The following is a 15,694-nucleotide window of genomic DNA, read 5'->3' as shown; positions in this document are numbered from 1 at the left end:
TCAAGGCTTAACTACAACAAGACTGTGCACATAGCCCACAAAGGGGTGCACCAAGAGTGTCCACCTCAGGTAACTGGGGAGGCTGAGCCACTGGGCCCTATAGGACACCTAGCACACAAAGCCACTCTGTCAACTCAGGGAAGCAACCAAAATGTGGAGACAAAGAAACAGATCACAAATGAAAGAAATGGAGGAAAGCAAAAGACTGGATATAGAGTTCAAAACCACGTTTATACGTTTTTTCAAGAATTTTCTAGAAAAGGCCGATAAATTTAGCAAGACCCTCGAGGATATGAAAAAGGACCAACTAGAAATTAAGTATACACTGACTAAAATAGAAAATATTATACAGAGATCCAACAGCAGACTAGAGGATCGCAAGAATCAAGTCAAAGATTTGAAATACAAAGAAGCAAAAAACACCCAACTGGAAAAGCAAAAAGAATAAAAAATATGAAGATAGTGTAAGGAGCCTCTGGGACAAGTTCAAGCATACCAACATCAGAATTATGGGGGTGCCAGAAGAAGACAGAGAGCAAGATACTGAAAACCTATTTGAAGAAATAATGTCCAAAAACTTCCCCACCTGGTGAAAGAAATAGACTTACAACTCCAGGAAGCACAGAGAACACCAAACAAAAGGAATCCAAAGAGGACCACACCAAGACACATCATAATTAAAATGCCAAGAGCAAAAGACAAAGAGAGAATATTAAAAGCAGCAAGAGAAAAACAGTTAGTTACCTACAGGGGAGTACCCATATGATTGTCAGCTGATTTCTCAACAGAAACTATGCAGGCCAGACGGGAGTGGCAAGAAATATTCAAAGTGATGAATAGCAAGAACCTACAACCAAGATTACTCTACCCAGCAAAGCTATCATTCAGAATTGAAGGTCAGATAAAGAGCTTCACAGATAAGAAAAAGCCAAAGGAGTTCATTAACACCAAACCAGTATTATATGAAATGCTGAAAGGTATTCTTTAAGAAGAGGAGGAAGAAGAAAAAGGTAAAGATAAAAATTATGAACAACAAATACATATCTATCAACAAGTGAATCTAAAAATCAAGTGAATAAAAAATCTGATGAACAGAATAAACTGGTGAATATAATAGAATCAGGGGCATAGAAAGGGAGTGGACTGACAATTCTCAGGGGGAAAGGGGTGTGAGGGTTGCGGGAAGAGACTGGACAAAAATCGTACACCTATGGATGAAAGACAGTGGGGTGGGGTAAGGGAAAGGGGTGGGGTGGGAACCAGGTGGAGGGGAGCTATGGGGGAAAAAAGAGGAACAATTGTAATAATCTGAACAATAAAGATTTATTTAAAAAAATAATAAAATAAATTAAACACACACACACACACAAAAACCACCATGATACATGTTGAGGGGTCAGAGGGAGGGAAATAAGGCTATGCCCAAGTGAGAAAGATAGCTTTCAGCTGCTATGACAATTAAGTTAATAGATAGTATTAAAAATTGACTTAGCTATTTTATTATTCATTTTGTTAAAAAACAAGATTAAAAATTAAGGTAGATCTTTATACCACAAACACTTATTGACATTTAATGTAAAGTCAGAACTCCTTAAAAAATGGGTATTATGAAGCCAAAAACTTTCCTGAGCCCCTCGGAGTCACGTGCCTCCAAAGATGGCTGTGCCCCTGAGAGCAGGGTGAAGGTTGGGGTGAGCCTTAGGGCCGAGGCCGGAGCCAGCACCGAGGGCGGCAGGGAGAGCATAAGTCTCAAGATAGAAAATCATGAATCCGATGATACTTTCAAGAAAGAACACATTTTGGACATCATAAACAGAAAAATTAACCAACTTCCAGAAGCAGAAAGGAATCTACTTGAACATGGAACAACATATATTGGACCTAATGCTGCTCTCTGTGGCCTAATAGCAAACAGTCTTTTTCGACATGTCTTAAATGTGACACAGGCTCGTATAGCTGCTGGTTTACCAATGGCAGTGATCCCATTTTTGACAGCGGACGTACTTACAAAACTGTTGTAAGTTTACCACTGAGTCCAGGTGATTTGTATTGTGAAACCTGTACCATAATATGAGGTGACAGTCTGTTCAATGCTTCTTTGCCTTTGGATCTATTTTTTCCCCATTTCTTTCCTTTAAAAAATCTTGCCTCTGCAGACTAGAAATAAACATATAATAACAAAAAATGTTTGAGTCCCAATTTCAATGTCCAACAGTTCTGAGTCCCCGTTTCAATGTCAAACAGTTCCTTATGTGTACATGTCAGCAAGGTTGGGGGGTGGGCTGTAAGAGATCAACCGAAGGACTTGTACACATGCATATAAGCATAACCAATGGATTCAAGACACTGGGGGCGGGGGCAGGTAAAGGCATGTACTGGGGGAAAGGGGAGGCCGGGGGGAGGTCAATGGGGAAAAAAAAAAGGGAGACATATGTACTACTATTTGTAATACTTCAAACAATTTAAAAAAATAAAATAAAATTAAAAAAAATATATGAGGTGGATTGGTTGGACTTGTTTTTGGTGGTCTGTGCCCTGTTTTCTTGGCTATTCCTGTGAATGGTGGCCTAGCAGCCAGGTATGCCTCAGCCCTGCTACCAGAGAGAGGAAACATCTTAACCTACTGGATCAGAATTTCTCAACCTATCTTTAGAAAGATGTTATTTCCTATTTTGCATCAGACTGGGTTTTCAGCATACCTTAGTTCTAGGCAATATAAACTACTTATAAAGGCTCTTCAATTACCTGAACATGGCCTAAACATTGACTGATTGTTAAGCAAATGTGTACACAAAAATAAAACTGTAAGAATAACCAAAAAATAAAAATAAATAAAACTTTCCTGAATATGTAAGTTTAATAATTAAGATAACAGAAAAGATTTAGAAAATCTACCAAAAAAGGTCTATGCTAATGATATTAGGTCCATTATATATTTTTAAAAATCACAGCAGGCAATTTTTAATTCAAATTATTAATTTTTTAACTTTTCAACTGTTTACTTACGTGGTATGAATAGTTCTTCTTTTCTCGCCCTAAGAATAAAAAAAAATTTAACTGATCAATTATGATACAAATGCCATAGTAAAACAAAAGTTTGTTGAAAGATTACCAACATACAAAATATGACAAAATTTTATTTCATTTTTTAATAATTTTCAACAAAATTTATAATTTAAATCACCTGGCAAGATGAGTCCCATAAAGTAAAATCTTAAAACTTTTACTTTTCTGACCTAACAAAAAATACTCTATATTAGGTACAAATAAAAGTCTCTCCATGTACAAAAGAAAAGGGCAAAGCAAATTAGGCCAGTGAGAAACTTAGCTAATAAAGAAGTTTAACTGTTGTGCTTCTGAACCACTACTCAATTGTAGTTTCTAATTCTACATTTATACCCACTTTACTTGAACCATCAGGAGCTAACATTTGAGAGCTCTGAGAACCTGCCAGGCACCTGGAAGCATCTGAACCACTGACTGGTAATCAACTAGGATATTTTACTAAAAAAATATGAATGGAGGGCATGTGCTGGTGGGTAGGGGAGACCAGGGGGAGGTCAATGGGGGAAAAAGGAGACATATGTACTACTATTTGTAATATTTTAAACAATAATAAAATAAAATAAAATAAAAATAAAGGAAAAAATAAAAAATATATGAATGGGTCTTTACTTAATTACAAAGTAAGCGATCTAATTTAAATTTTACAATGCGTGTGGCTAACCTAACTAAACATATGTACAACACACAAAATCGTTTTGCTCTAACAAAGATCAGAAGAAAAATAAAAGCTCCAAAGAGGGTCTTGGGCTGTACTGTTTCCCACTCTGCCTCCTTTAATGCAGGACAGCATCATAGGCACACATTCCTTAGGACTGAAGACAGGGGCACGGGATAGCTTTTCCTTTACTGGCTTACCCTTTCTCTACACATGAGCAGAACCATGGCTCTGGAAGAAACTGAGAAATACAGCAATCCTAACCAAAAATGATCAGCTTCAGATAGTCAAAATGCACACATACCATGAAAACACACGTTAAAACCCCATTTTCTATTGTGCTGCATGGCTTCACTTCTTGTACTTCCACTTTCATAAGCAACTAAAAGATTTGATCATATATGCTTTTTAAGCAAGTAGACTCAAAGCAGGCAAGCAGAAGTGTCAAAATCCTACAGTTCTGGTTCTTCTCCTAACACAAACAGGACACAGGAAATTGATAGAGTTGCACATGCTCGTGCTAAGCTTCTGGGAACCCCATAGGGCTCTGTTCCTCTGATGCACCCTGGCAGCATTACATAGGGTGAGAGAGTTTGAATAGCTTAAGGGTTCTAGATGTGAGACAGGATCACTTGGTTGAGTGATATGTAAAATAAAGCCAAAATGACAAATTCAATCCTCATATATAAACAACTGATATTTTTGATTTCTTCAAATAAAAACCTGTGACCTAAATTCTATCTTGACTTACCATCCATTTGAGATTTCTTCAGGAAAATTGTGCTTGCCCTTGGATTGTCAGAAGGGATTAATTCTAAAACCAACTCTATATAGAAAGAAGAGAAAAAAGCATACTAATTTAGTTGAGTAGAAAAATACATAATTTTAAAAATAGCTACACATCACTTTTAATCACTTATAACAGTACTAGAAGCCTGTTGCACGAAGATTTGTGCAATAAGCCTTTCTTCCAGCACCTGGGACCCAGGCCTTTGCTCTGGCCTGAGCTTTTAGTGTTCGCTCCAGCCAAAGCTCTGCTCCTGTAGCTCCCTCTGCCCCCTGCCCTCGCCCTCATAGCAGGCATCCCACCCCACTGGGCGCCTTGTATGCAAATTAACCCACCATCTTTGTTAGGTTAATTTGCATGCTTGCTCCTGATTGGCTGGTGGGCGTTGTGGAGATATGGTCAATTTGCATCTTTCTCTTTTATTAGTGTAGATTGGGAAATGTTTTATTTTTTATTGTTTAAAGTATTACATATAGTAGTACATATATCTCCTTTTTTTTCCCCATTGACCTTCCCCCAGCCTCCCCTACCCCCTGTCGCTTGCCCTCATTCCACCCCCACAGTGTCTTGTGTCCATTGGTAACAAGCCAATTTTAGCAAAGGCAACAATATAAAAATTCTACTGGGAAAATTCAAAATTGTAGAATCTTTCCATATTTGTGGAATAAAAATAGGCTATGTCTTAGACTTTTTTTAACTTGCACCTAAGTAATCTCTGAATCATATACTAGTATGTGTTTCCCACCTTCTACTTTATCAATTAGCAATACAGTCACTCCCTTTTATTTTGATATTATTAGCACATTCCAGAAAGTGTCAAGAAGTAAGTTATGCTATGGCCAATTAGTGTCAGATACCTGCTAGTATATTAAATATGCCCAAATCACGTGAGATGCTTTTGGCAAATGTTCTTTACACATTTAGGTGAATTCTGATTCCATTCAAAAAATGAACTTAGTTAGTTGCAGCTTACTTGGGGCTATTCATCACAGCACATTTAAAAGGACAGCATAAAAGCTCAATGCCCTACTCTACTTTCATGGTAGTGACATTTTATACTTTCATCAAAGTGATTTTTAAATTCTGCCCTCAATTTCCAAAGCTAAAGTTTCACTTCTTCCTTCCATGCCCCATGATTAATTTGAAACTTCAATAAGAATACGCCTGGACCTGATCCTAGGGCTGCTTGTACAAATGAAATGCGCTGTAACTATGTAAAGATAGGTCTGCCTGCAGTCCACCTTGCATCAAGGTGGGATAATCTTCTATCCTGGCAAGAATACAAAACAACTACTTTTGAATTTGAATAATATAAAGTTTTTTTACACATCAACAAAATTGCATTTGGCACATCTATCACCCCATGTCAGCCTGTTCTGTTCAGCAGCTGTTTACACAGTCATTTCACATCTCTAGGTCTCAAGTTCTCCATCAGCAACAGAGGGAGAATATCCATGAGGCTTTATTTGCAGTTAGAAGGGCCAAATGAGATATACATGTGAGTTGTAAATCTTAAAAGAATTATACAAAGGTCCTATTTTGGTCTCTCATTCAACACAACCCATCTACCAACTATTTATAAAATCACTCAGAGGATCACCTTACAGCACAAGCAGAGCAAGCAGAAGTTTTCACAGGTAATCACTTGCTTTGTGTTTAAAGGTGCACAATATAGAGTCTTAACTCCTAAGACTTTATGTTATAAATTAAAGCCTAAATTTATGCTCCTGATTTGTTCATTTTTTTTTCACAATATTTGAGTATTCTGAAAAGGGAGTACTTTTCAGTTAGAAAGCCACATCCACCCAGGGGAATCCACCAGCTACTTTTAAAAAAATTAAAAGCTCAACTGAAGTTTAAATAGAATAAGAGCTATAATGCATTTTCTCTATGAAATGATGAGATAATGGGGTTTTAACATCTTTGGGAAAGAATGTTTTCTACTTAAAAAAACATAGTCTTGCCTTGGCTGGTGCAGCTCCGTGGTTAGAGGATCAGCCTGGGAACCAGAGGGTTGAGAGTTTGATTCCCAGTCAAGGGCATGTACTTGGGTTGTAGGTTCATTTCCAGGCCCTGGGGTGGGAGTGTGCAGGAGGCAACCAATCAATATGTCTCAAATCAATGTTTTTCTCTCTCTCTTTACCACCCACTCCTTCCACCCTCTCTAAATATCAATGGATAAAATATCCTCCAGTGAGGATTAACACAAAACAAAACAAAACAAAACAAAACAAAACAAAACAAAACAAAACAAAACACAACACAACACACACAGTCTTTGTTAGCTATGTTGTTACCCAGAATTATTTTAAACCAAATATTTCCTCTTTTCTTCCTCTCTCCATCATCTTCGCCACTTCCCCCCCAACCCCACCCCACCTTTTTAGGCATCTGGTCATTAGAACCTTTACCTCAACATTCTTACAGTTAAACAGGCATCTACTGGCAGGAGGGGAGAGGATGGAGAGGAAGCCATGGAGATAAATATTCTTGTGCACGATATGGCGTCTGAACTCCCAAGACTTTATGTTTCAATTAAGGTCTAGACATAGAGTTATGTGTTCTTCTCTTTTGAAACTTTTGACCAGCACTTTTGTGAGCCACCCCATCCCTCCTTTAGAACAAATAATATGAAAGTGAAGTCTGTTAAGTCACTGAAGTAAGACTGAAGACATATTTGTATCAAAGTAGATATATTAAAGTAATGAGAATTCTGTGGGTTCTCCTTTGTGTAAAAAATAAACAAACAAAACACGATTCTCTGGCACTGGCAGGAACATTTCACATCATGCAGTAATATTAAGTTCCTTCTCCCACCACTTCCTTCTGTGTTCAAATTATAGTTGGAAGGAATAAAGCAGCTTCTGTCCAGGCAACTGAAAACAGCTTACTTAAAAACACCACACAGGTTCTATGTTAGTTATCTATTTTGAATTTAAATAAAAAACCCTAAAATCTTTGCAGCTGAACTGTCCCGAACATCAACTATCTTAACAGGTGGGAGCAAGGGTACCGCCAGGCTTGACATGGTTCCTTCACTTAAGTACCATATGGATAGGTAAGGATAAGGAGATGGATGGATACTCTGAGGTTGAGGTATTAAAGTTTTCATTGAGAAAAAGAAGAAATATACCCAAAAGCCTTCATGGGGTCCCAGGAGACACTAAACAGAGCCATGCATGAACAGGAAGGACCACTGACTGGAGTGTCTCAGGCTGAGTTGGGAATAGAAGAAAGAACCAGGTGTTTGGGTAGTGAAAGGGAAAGAAACTGGTCAGACATGACCAGAAGAGAATAAGGGGTGGGGATGCCAGGAAGAGCCAGCTCTTGGAAACCAGCTCCAGGCAAGGAGGAGCCTGATGGTGGATCCCTTCTAGGGGATCCTGGGGTCAGGGGAGGCCAGAGGTATGCCTGAGAGCATCGAACACCTGCCACCTCCTTACCTTTGGGCATTTCCAGGTCACCGAGGTACAGTACAGGGTGGCCCACGCAGGCTTGGAAATTCAACTCGGCAGGTTCCAGGGCAGTTGGGGCTGGTGGTGCTGCCACTGAGTTCCCGGTGCCCGCCACACAGACACCAGGCTCATCGTCCCGATCCACCCACCCAGAGTGCTGGCCCAGCTTGGGGCTGGCATTGGACTTCAGGCAGCAGGTCAGTTTGTTCCCCATTAGGAACTCCCATTCCTGGCTGCTGCCACCGCCTTAGCTCAGCAGTCCCCCCAACCCCCGCCCCCCGCCCGGACCAAGCCCCTGCTGCTGCCTTGTGCTGGTGTCAACTGCTACTGCCTCCACTGAGTTGACTAGTCTGTGAGTATGGTAAGCAGCCTGACTTATTTAAAAGGTATGGTGATCAGACAACTGCTGAGAATCACAATCACTTCAAGAGGAGAGCACAGCCAAAGCTCCTCCTTCCACAGTTGCTTCTCAACTGAAGGCAGTTCTCCTGGCTGGCACCAGCCAACCAGCACACATTCTGTGGTCACCTGGTTACAAGGGACCAATGATGTCCAGAGTTCCCTCCATGCACCCACCTTACAGAAAAGGCCATGGTTCAGAATGCTCCCCTTCCCCACCCTGCAGCCACTCCACCACTCCACCCCGCTCCCCTTGCCAAGCGCACACACTTGGCCCAGTCTTTGGTTCCATCCATAATTTCCTAAACATAGTCAAATGTTATCAGGAGGGCAGGAAAGCTACAAATACCACTGGCTATGGCAACTGGCTGAAAAGTGAATAGGAAGTGAGAAAGTGAAGAAAGTAACTAAGGGCTTCTCTTTCCAAGTGTTTGGCTGAGAAGAGAGATGTGGTAGTAGTTAGAGGAAATACCGTTAGGATTTTTTATTTTAAGATGAAAAAATATGAGTATACTTATATGTTAAGGGTAAGAGCCAATGGAGAAAAAAAAGTCTGAAGTAAGAGAAGAAAGAATGAATGGAGCAAGGCCCCCAAATAAGCAGAAGTGGATGCCACCTGAGCAGGGCTAGATTAGCTTTGGAACAATAGAAAAACAAGGAGGGAGAAGGACACATTTCTGGTAGAGGAGAGATTTAGGAAGACCTTATTTGATGACCTCTATTATTCTTTATTTTAATATATGGAAAGCATTTGGTTGATATGGCTCAGTGGTTGAGTGTTGACCTATGAACCAGGATGCCTCAGTTCAATTCCCAGTCAAGGCACATGCCTGGATTGCAAGCTCAATTCCCAGTAGGGGACATGCAGGAGGTTGACTGATGATTCGCTCTCATCATAGATGTTTCTATCTCTCTCCCCCTCTCCCTTCCTCTCTGAAATCAATAAAAATATATTTAATTATGGAAAGCTACTCTGGGAAGGAGAGGATAATGTATAGAGAAATATACACTTCAGAAAAGCTCAAAACACTTAATGAAAGCCAAATATCTTTCCTCAAAGATGGGTAGGTTGAAAAGAAATTTGAACCAAAACCAAGGAGCTCTACTATAAATAGGTATGTCACAAAAGTAGAAGAGAAGGCTAATTATTTCTCCCAAATAATTAACAAACTTGTTAACCTGATGAGGTGGCACCAATTGGGAGAGATCTAGATCAGCAGCCGGGTGCTACCATTTGCTGTACAACTGTTAGCAAGTATCACTGTGACAGGCTTCTCTCAGTCAGTACTTACATTTAGTTATGTTCTGTTTCACACGTCATTTCAACTATCCCAGGTTAACACCACTAAAGTCACACCAACAAACTGCACAGCATGACAGAGTAATGACAAATGGAAAATAGGTATGAGTGCCACCTCCATAAAATTTCAAGCTCCCATAAAATTTCAACTCCAATTTAAGGCATTCTAGTATATCAAGTCTGACCCCTCACCAGCCCCACTTGTTAATGATTTTGAAAATGCAGTTGGCACACACATGGGTTTCTGATCATGTGGCCACTCCTGGAAGAGTGGTGAGTGACAGGATTCTGTCACTCACCATTCCTCCTCCACACTGGCACTCAGAGAATACTTCAAGACAACACATTATGCTGAAACTCAGCCGGTCTCAACTCTGGCTGCAGAACCAGAGGGAGGGCTTTGGAAAAGTTAGGCATGTTCAGGCCCCACCAGACCCTAAGTCAGAATCTCTGGGGTATATACTAAGCATCAGTGCAGCTTTGAAATTGGTGATTATTATGCCCACCCAGGTTGAGCCCCACTGGGAATGTTTTTGTTCCTCCCAAGACTGTGAGGCAGACAGTTTAACACACTCTAAATTACAAAGGGAATACTTAAAAAATTATTGCTGAACTAAACTGAATATACAGTAAGTCCTCGGGTTACATCTGAGATCCGTTCCTATGGCGCGGATCCTACATAAGCAACTCCGTCACTCACATGGAGCACATACACAGCAGTAATGAAGTGAAACAGTAAAAAAAATTTAAAAGAAAGATAACAATTCCTGACCTTTACTTGTGGTAAATAAATAATAAAAAACATAAAGCACATATGTACATACGTCGAAATGACGGAACTTTTTTTTTTATAAATAAATGGGAGATGGCGACGTAACCACGAAACAACTTACTTTGAGTCCGACGTAACCCGAGGACTGCCTGTATTTCCACATCACACAACTTCCACTTCTATAACAGGCAAGGAACCTCTGGGATGAAGGCTGGCTAGCCATCTGTGATCTCATTTTCCCGACCATGTAACACCTGGTGTCACACCTCCAGGTTGAAGGAAGTGCAATGAAGGAGTGAATGTGCCTTCTCCTCACTGTTCCTCCAGCTTAGGGTTGAGAAACCTTTTAAAGTGGGCCTGATATTGAAGTTAGCGAAGCAGCAGCTGCCAAATATGGGGGTGTTCCTCTGGCACATTGCCATGACCAAAAATGAGAGCTAAAAATGGTTCCTCCCAACAACGGCCTTCTGCCCAAATCACAGTTGCCAGAATAAGCAAATAAAAATGCAAGACACCAGTCATGCTTGAATTTCAGAGGAACAATAAATAATTGTTCCTGTGCAATAGTGGGCATCCTTACACTAAAAATGTACTCATGGATTATCTGAAGTGTCACTACACTGAATGTCCTGTAATTCTTCTGACAACTCTACCAGTTCTAGCCCCAAAATAAATGTTCTAGCTTTATTGCTTTGTGTTGCTTTGTTTCTGGAAAAAGGGATGATGGTATTACAAGATAAGAACATTTGAAAACTTCATGTTTGTCTCCAACAACATAATGCTTTGGTATTCATAGACACAGGCACTACCTAGAATAAGACATAAGCAGAATGTCCCTTTCTCCCAGCGACTCTTCCAAGAACTGAGTTCTTCAGCTCTGCACAAAGGACTCAGCAGAAGGGAACTTCGTTATTAGCCTCAGCAGAGCAAATTCATCAACCAAAGAAAGCATTCAACTCACACTTTACATCTCACCCTTCCCCCAAACCCACCTCCCCCCCAAAAAAAACACAAAAAAACTTCAAGAATTGTGTGTAGAATCCAAACAGGGATGGAATTTTATCCGCTAATCTTGTAATTATGAAATTCTATTTCCTGTTTTTGCACCTGGAAGAGAGAGGAAAGACACAGTAAAAAGGGGAGAAGAGAGAAGCAAGAAAAGTGGCATAATCAGATTTGCTCTCAGCAAACACTGGCTGCGGACCAGCAGAGCGAGAGGCAGCTCTGGCCTCCAGGAGAGAGAGCTGGATTATGGGTGAGTACACACACCCTCACAGCACAGGGCGGTGTCTGGACAGTTTCCTGCTGTACCCTCACCAGCTAGAACAGTGCCTGGCACACGGAAGCACTCAATCAGCATTTGTTGAATAAACAGTGAAGGTATGCACTCAGACCCAGGGAGAGATGGGGAAACCAGAGATGGCTCCTCAAAGGCAGGGATTCCTGATGTTTTAGGAAGAGTGAAAATGAGTTAGTCAGGCCAAAGCGTTCCAGGAAGGAGGAGCGGCTTGTGCCAAGGCACACCAGAGTGAGACTGCTGGACTCCCACAGGTGAAGACACCCAACAAACAGCTAAAGCACAGGTTGGTGCTCATAAGGGAGGTCTGGATGGGGACAAGATCTGGGAAACTGAAGGCCCAGTGTAGACAGGATGCTCCGGGGTTGGGGGCGGGGAGGTATGGAGGAGGGTTCAAGGATGAAGCCACATCTTCCTCTTAAGGGGAAGGGAAGGAGAGGAGGGACCAGGACACTTAAGAAGGGCAGTCCTAGCAGGAGGAGCCAACCCACAAGAGGCTACTGCCACAAAAGCTGGGACAGCATGTCATGGGAATGGAGGTACCATTGTCAAAGGGGAGATAAAGCAGAGCATTAAGGAGTGAACTGGGGGAGGGGAGAAGGGAGTGAGTGAATAGAGAGACTGAGTGTGGACAGCAGCTTTTCTGGCAATAAATGGAAGAAATGAATTGTTTGAGGGGGCTATGGGGCCAAGAGGGTGCCATTTCACAGGTATGTCCTTATGGTGAGAGAGGCCTTAAGACCCTAAGATGAAGAGATGGAGCCACCGGCAGGGAGACACTGACTACACACCTCAAACTAAAAGTTGAATCCTATGCACCAGGACTAGGGGATGTCTTTCCTCAACTTCCTCTCCCTTGTATTCCCTCCAGGAGCCCCATACTCCCTACAGTATGAACAAGCCATGGCCCAGCTGGGGCTTGGGACCACTCCTGAGTGCCCTGGCTCTTTCCCGGGTGAGTGGCGCTGCTTCCGAACAGGAGGAGATGAACATTTCAAGAGGTAAGGGACTGGGGACTCAATGCCACTGCCACTTCATTCATTAAAAACACCAAACAAAAACAGAAACTGCCATGAACTAGAAAGACACGCGTTCACACAGATAACTATTCTGCTGATTCCTCGAAGGTCCTGTGGAACTAGGCAGGCAGCCAGGAATCTCCAGGGAGATAAATTACAAAAGTCACTCAGAAATTCTGCTTCCTCAGCGGTGCCTGTGCCGCCTTCAGCTCTGAGCAGAGAGCCGTGTTATCTGGGTGTGGTGCAAAAGTTATGGTGTGTTTTTTATTTTTTTTAATGTCTTAATAATTATATTTTTATTTTTTAAATCGTTTTATATTTGTTAATATTTATTCCTTAAATTTTCTAAAAATTTAATTTATTTGAGTAACATTGCTTAACAACAGTGTATGAGTTTCAGGTAAACAATTCTATAATACATCATCTCTATATTGCATTATGTGCTCACCACACAAAGCCTAGTTCCCTTCCGTCACCATACCTTCCTCTCCCTCCACCCACCCCCTCCCTGTCTGGTAACAATCATTCTGTTGTCTGTGTCTATGAGTTTGAAAAAACATGTCTTTTTAATAAAGGAACTCATTCCTCCTTAAAAAAATATGGGACTCTACATCTCTGAGTAACAACAGTCAATTATGTTTTTAAACAATCCCCCCAAAGCAGGTGATAAATGACTTATTCAAGATGCCAACTGCACAATATTAAAAACCATCTTATCTAATAAAGAGGGAATATGCTAATTGACCCTCACGCTGCCGCAAAGATGGCGGCACCCACAGCCAATAAGGAGGGAATATGCTAATTGACTGCCCCGCCCTCAAAGATGGTGGCGCCCAGTCCCCTCAGCCCCGCCGGGATGGCAGGCACGAGGCAAGGCCGGAATCCCCCAGTCCCCTCAGCCCCCCAGCCACCCAGGGCTGGCCCGAGGTGCAGGCAAGCCTCGGATGGCAGCTGCCCAGCTGCTCAGGGCCAGCCTGAGGCTCAGGTAACCAGGGCTGGCCGAGGCTGGCGCTGCCAGCAGTGGCAGCACCAGAGGTATGATGGGGTGTCACCTTCCCCTGATGGCTGGGGCGCCTCCCAACCCTGAGGGCTCCTGGATTGTGAGAGGGGACAGGCTGGGCTGAGGGACCCCCCCTCCAGTGCATGAATTTTCATGCACCAGGCCTCTAGTCTATACAAATAAAAGGGTAATATGCTAATTAGACCGGATACACTGGACATCTTCCGACGTCCTTCCAGACAAAGCCGCAGTGGCTGCAAGGGCCGAGGGCTCGCAGCATGGGAGGGGCCACAGCGTGGGAGGGGTGGTGGCATGGGCCAGTCCAGTGCCATGGCCCCTTCCACAGAGGCGGCACAGGGGAGGAGGCTGCACAGTCCCGGTCCCAGTGATATGCCTCCACAGAGGCTGGACGGGGTGCTGTGCCTCAACCTCCCACAGCCCCTCCCCCAGCCGGTCTGGCCCCAGATCACCCCCACCCACCAGTGGGTGGGGCCAACACTAAGAATTGAGGGCCGAGGGCCCGCAGCAGCAGCAGGGTGATGGAGGCGGCACCTTCCCCTGATAGGCCTGGTCACCTCCCTCAGAGGGAGGCCAGACTGTGGTTTAGGCCCACTCCCAAGCTGTCAGTAGGACATCCCCTGAAGGCTCCTAGACTGTGAGAGGGGGCAGCCGGGCTGAGGGACCCCACTCCAGTGCACGAATTTTCATGCACCGGGCCTCTAGTGCTATATAATAAAAGAGTGATATGCAAATAGACCGAACAGCAGAATGACCAGAACACCTGCGGCCCCTCACCCTGGCCAGCCCCACCCCTCATTGGCCCCCAGCCCCAGCCAGCCCGCCCCCAATGGCCTCCATCAGGGTGGGCTGGCTGGACCCCACCAGTGCACGAATTCATGCACCGGGCCTCTAGTACTAACATAAAACTGATAAAAATGTGCAAGCTTTTTAGTTTATAATAATCACACTCCATTTAAAAAGAAACAGTATAAAAAAGTAGTTCGATATCAAGTGCAATCTGGAACTAGGGCAATATTTCTGTTGCTCCCTGAAACTGTGTTTTTGGGTCAAATGCAGTGTGATTGGAGGTGGCCTAGGGCAGTTTAAAGTGATGGAACAAAAAATCCACAATGAGGATCTCCGAGGGCTATGGAGAGATTTTTATGATGTACACAATAAATATTCTAACTATATGAATGTGTAACCAAGTGAACACTCACCTAGAAAAAGACAAGCAGTATCCCTTCCACACAACACTTAAATGTACTAATCCAGCCACCTCTCTTGAAGCTAGGCTTTGACTGAGGTGAAAATACATTCTTGAGGTAGCTTTCTTAAGCTGAGAAGTTAAAAATCTAAGGAGAAAGTAGCAGCTCTTTACTTGTTGGCAGGAGTGGTGGCAGTGTGGCATAGGGTGCATGCAAGTAGCTAGAATCGAAGTATCCGCATCTCCGGTGTGCAGTGGGGAGCCTTGAAACAGTATGGCCCACCGACCACCAGCATGGTAAGAGCTGCAGCATCTTAGAGACTGCACTGGACACACTGAATCAGAGCCTGGCAAGTGGTTTATACCCATGTTGAAGTTAGGGAAGCAGTGGTTAGGAGAGCAAGATCAGCTGGCTTTCTGTAGGGCTCCCACACCCAGAGGTCACAGGAAGACCAGGCAAGTTATCAAGTACTACTTTCATTATATTACATTTCATAACATAGTGTTGTTTTATTTAGCTTTCCTCTAAAGTAACAGCTGTTTTCTTTATCCATAGCCTTAGCTTTTCAAAGCAGTTGGGCTTCATGCTTCCATCTAAAGTAATGCCAACCTTAAGGTATGTACAGGAACAGAAGGGGGAAATAGAAAATATTTTTCAAGTTAAATTTTAGATATGATTATATTTTTTATTTTTGGTGACAATTGACTCATTAGCAAACCAGTGTTTCACAGCAAGC

The 15,694-nt window shown here is 42.6% G+C and overlaps 1 protein-coding gene and 1 pseudogene across 5 annotated transcripts in view; one reads left to right on the top strand and one right to left on the bottom strand.

Annotated features, from left to right (window-relative positions):
• Window positions 1-15,694, bottom strand: part of LOC308253051 (cyclin-Y-like protein 1) — a 143,267-nt gene that overhangs the window by 115,203 nt on the left and 12,370 nt on the right. For all 4 annotated transcript variants that reach the window (XR_013961090.1, XR_013961091.1, XM_080678082.1 and 1 more), the window contains exons 2-3: window positions 4,473-4,547; window positions 3,007-3,035 (exon numbers count right to left, since the gene is read on the bottom strand). Coding sequence is in view for 2 of the 4 variants with exons in the window: in XM_080678082.1 (XP_080534208.1) it covers window positions 3,007-3,035; window positions 4,473-4,479 (36 nt within the window). In the remaining 2 variants the exon portion in view is untranslated. The remainder of the gene's footprint in view (window positions 1-3,006; window positions 3,036-4,472; window positions 4,548-15,694) is intronic.
• LOC308254338 (transmembrane protein 126A-like) lies at window positions 1,608-2,771 on the top strand (annotated as a pseudogene). Its single transcript has 2 exons — window positions 1,608-2,075; window positions 2,500-2,771. The product of its transcript is annotated as a transmembrane protein 126A-like (transcript).

The sequence above is a fragment of the Plecotus auritus genome, assembly GCF_963455305.1.
Source record: "Plecotus auritus genome assembly, chromosome: 1".
Taxonomy (NCBI): domain Eukaryota; kingdom Metazoa; phylum Chordata; class Mammalia; order Chiroptera; family Vespertilionidae; genus Plecotus; species Plecotus auritus.
Note: the sequence above shows the minus strand (reverse complement) of the source record. Positions and strands in the feature narration are given on the sequence as shown.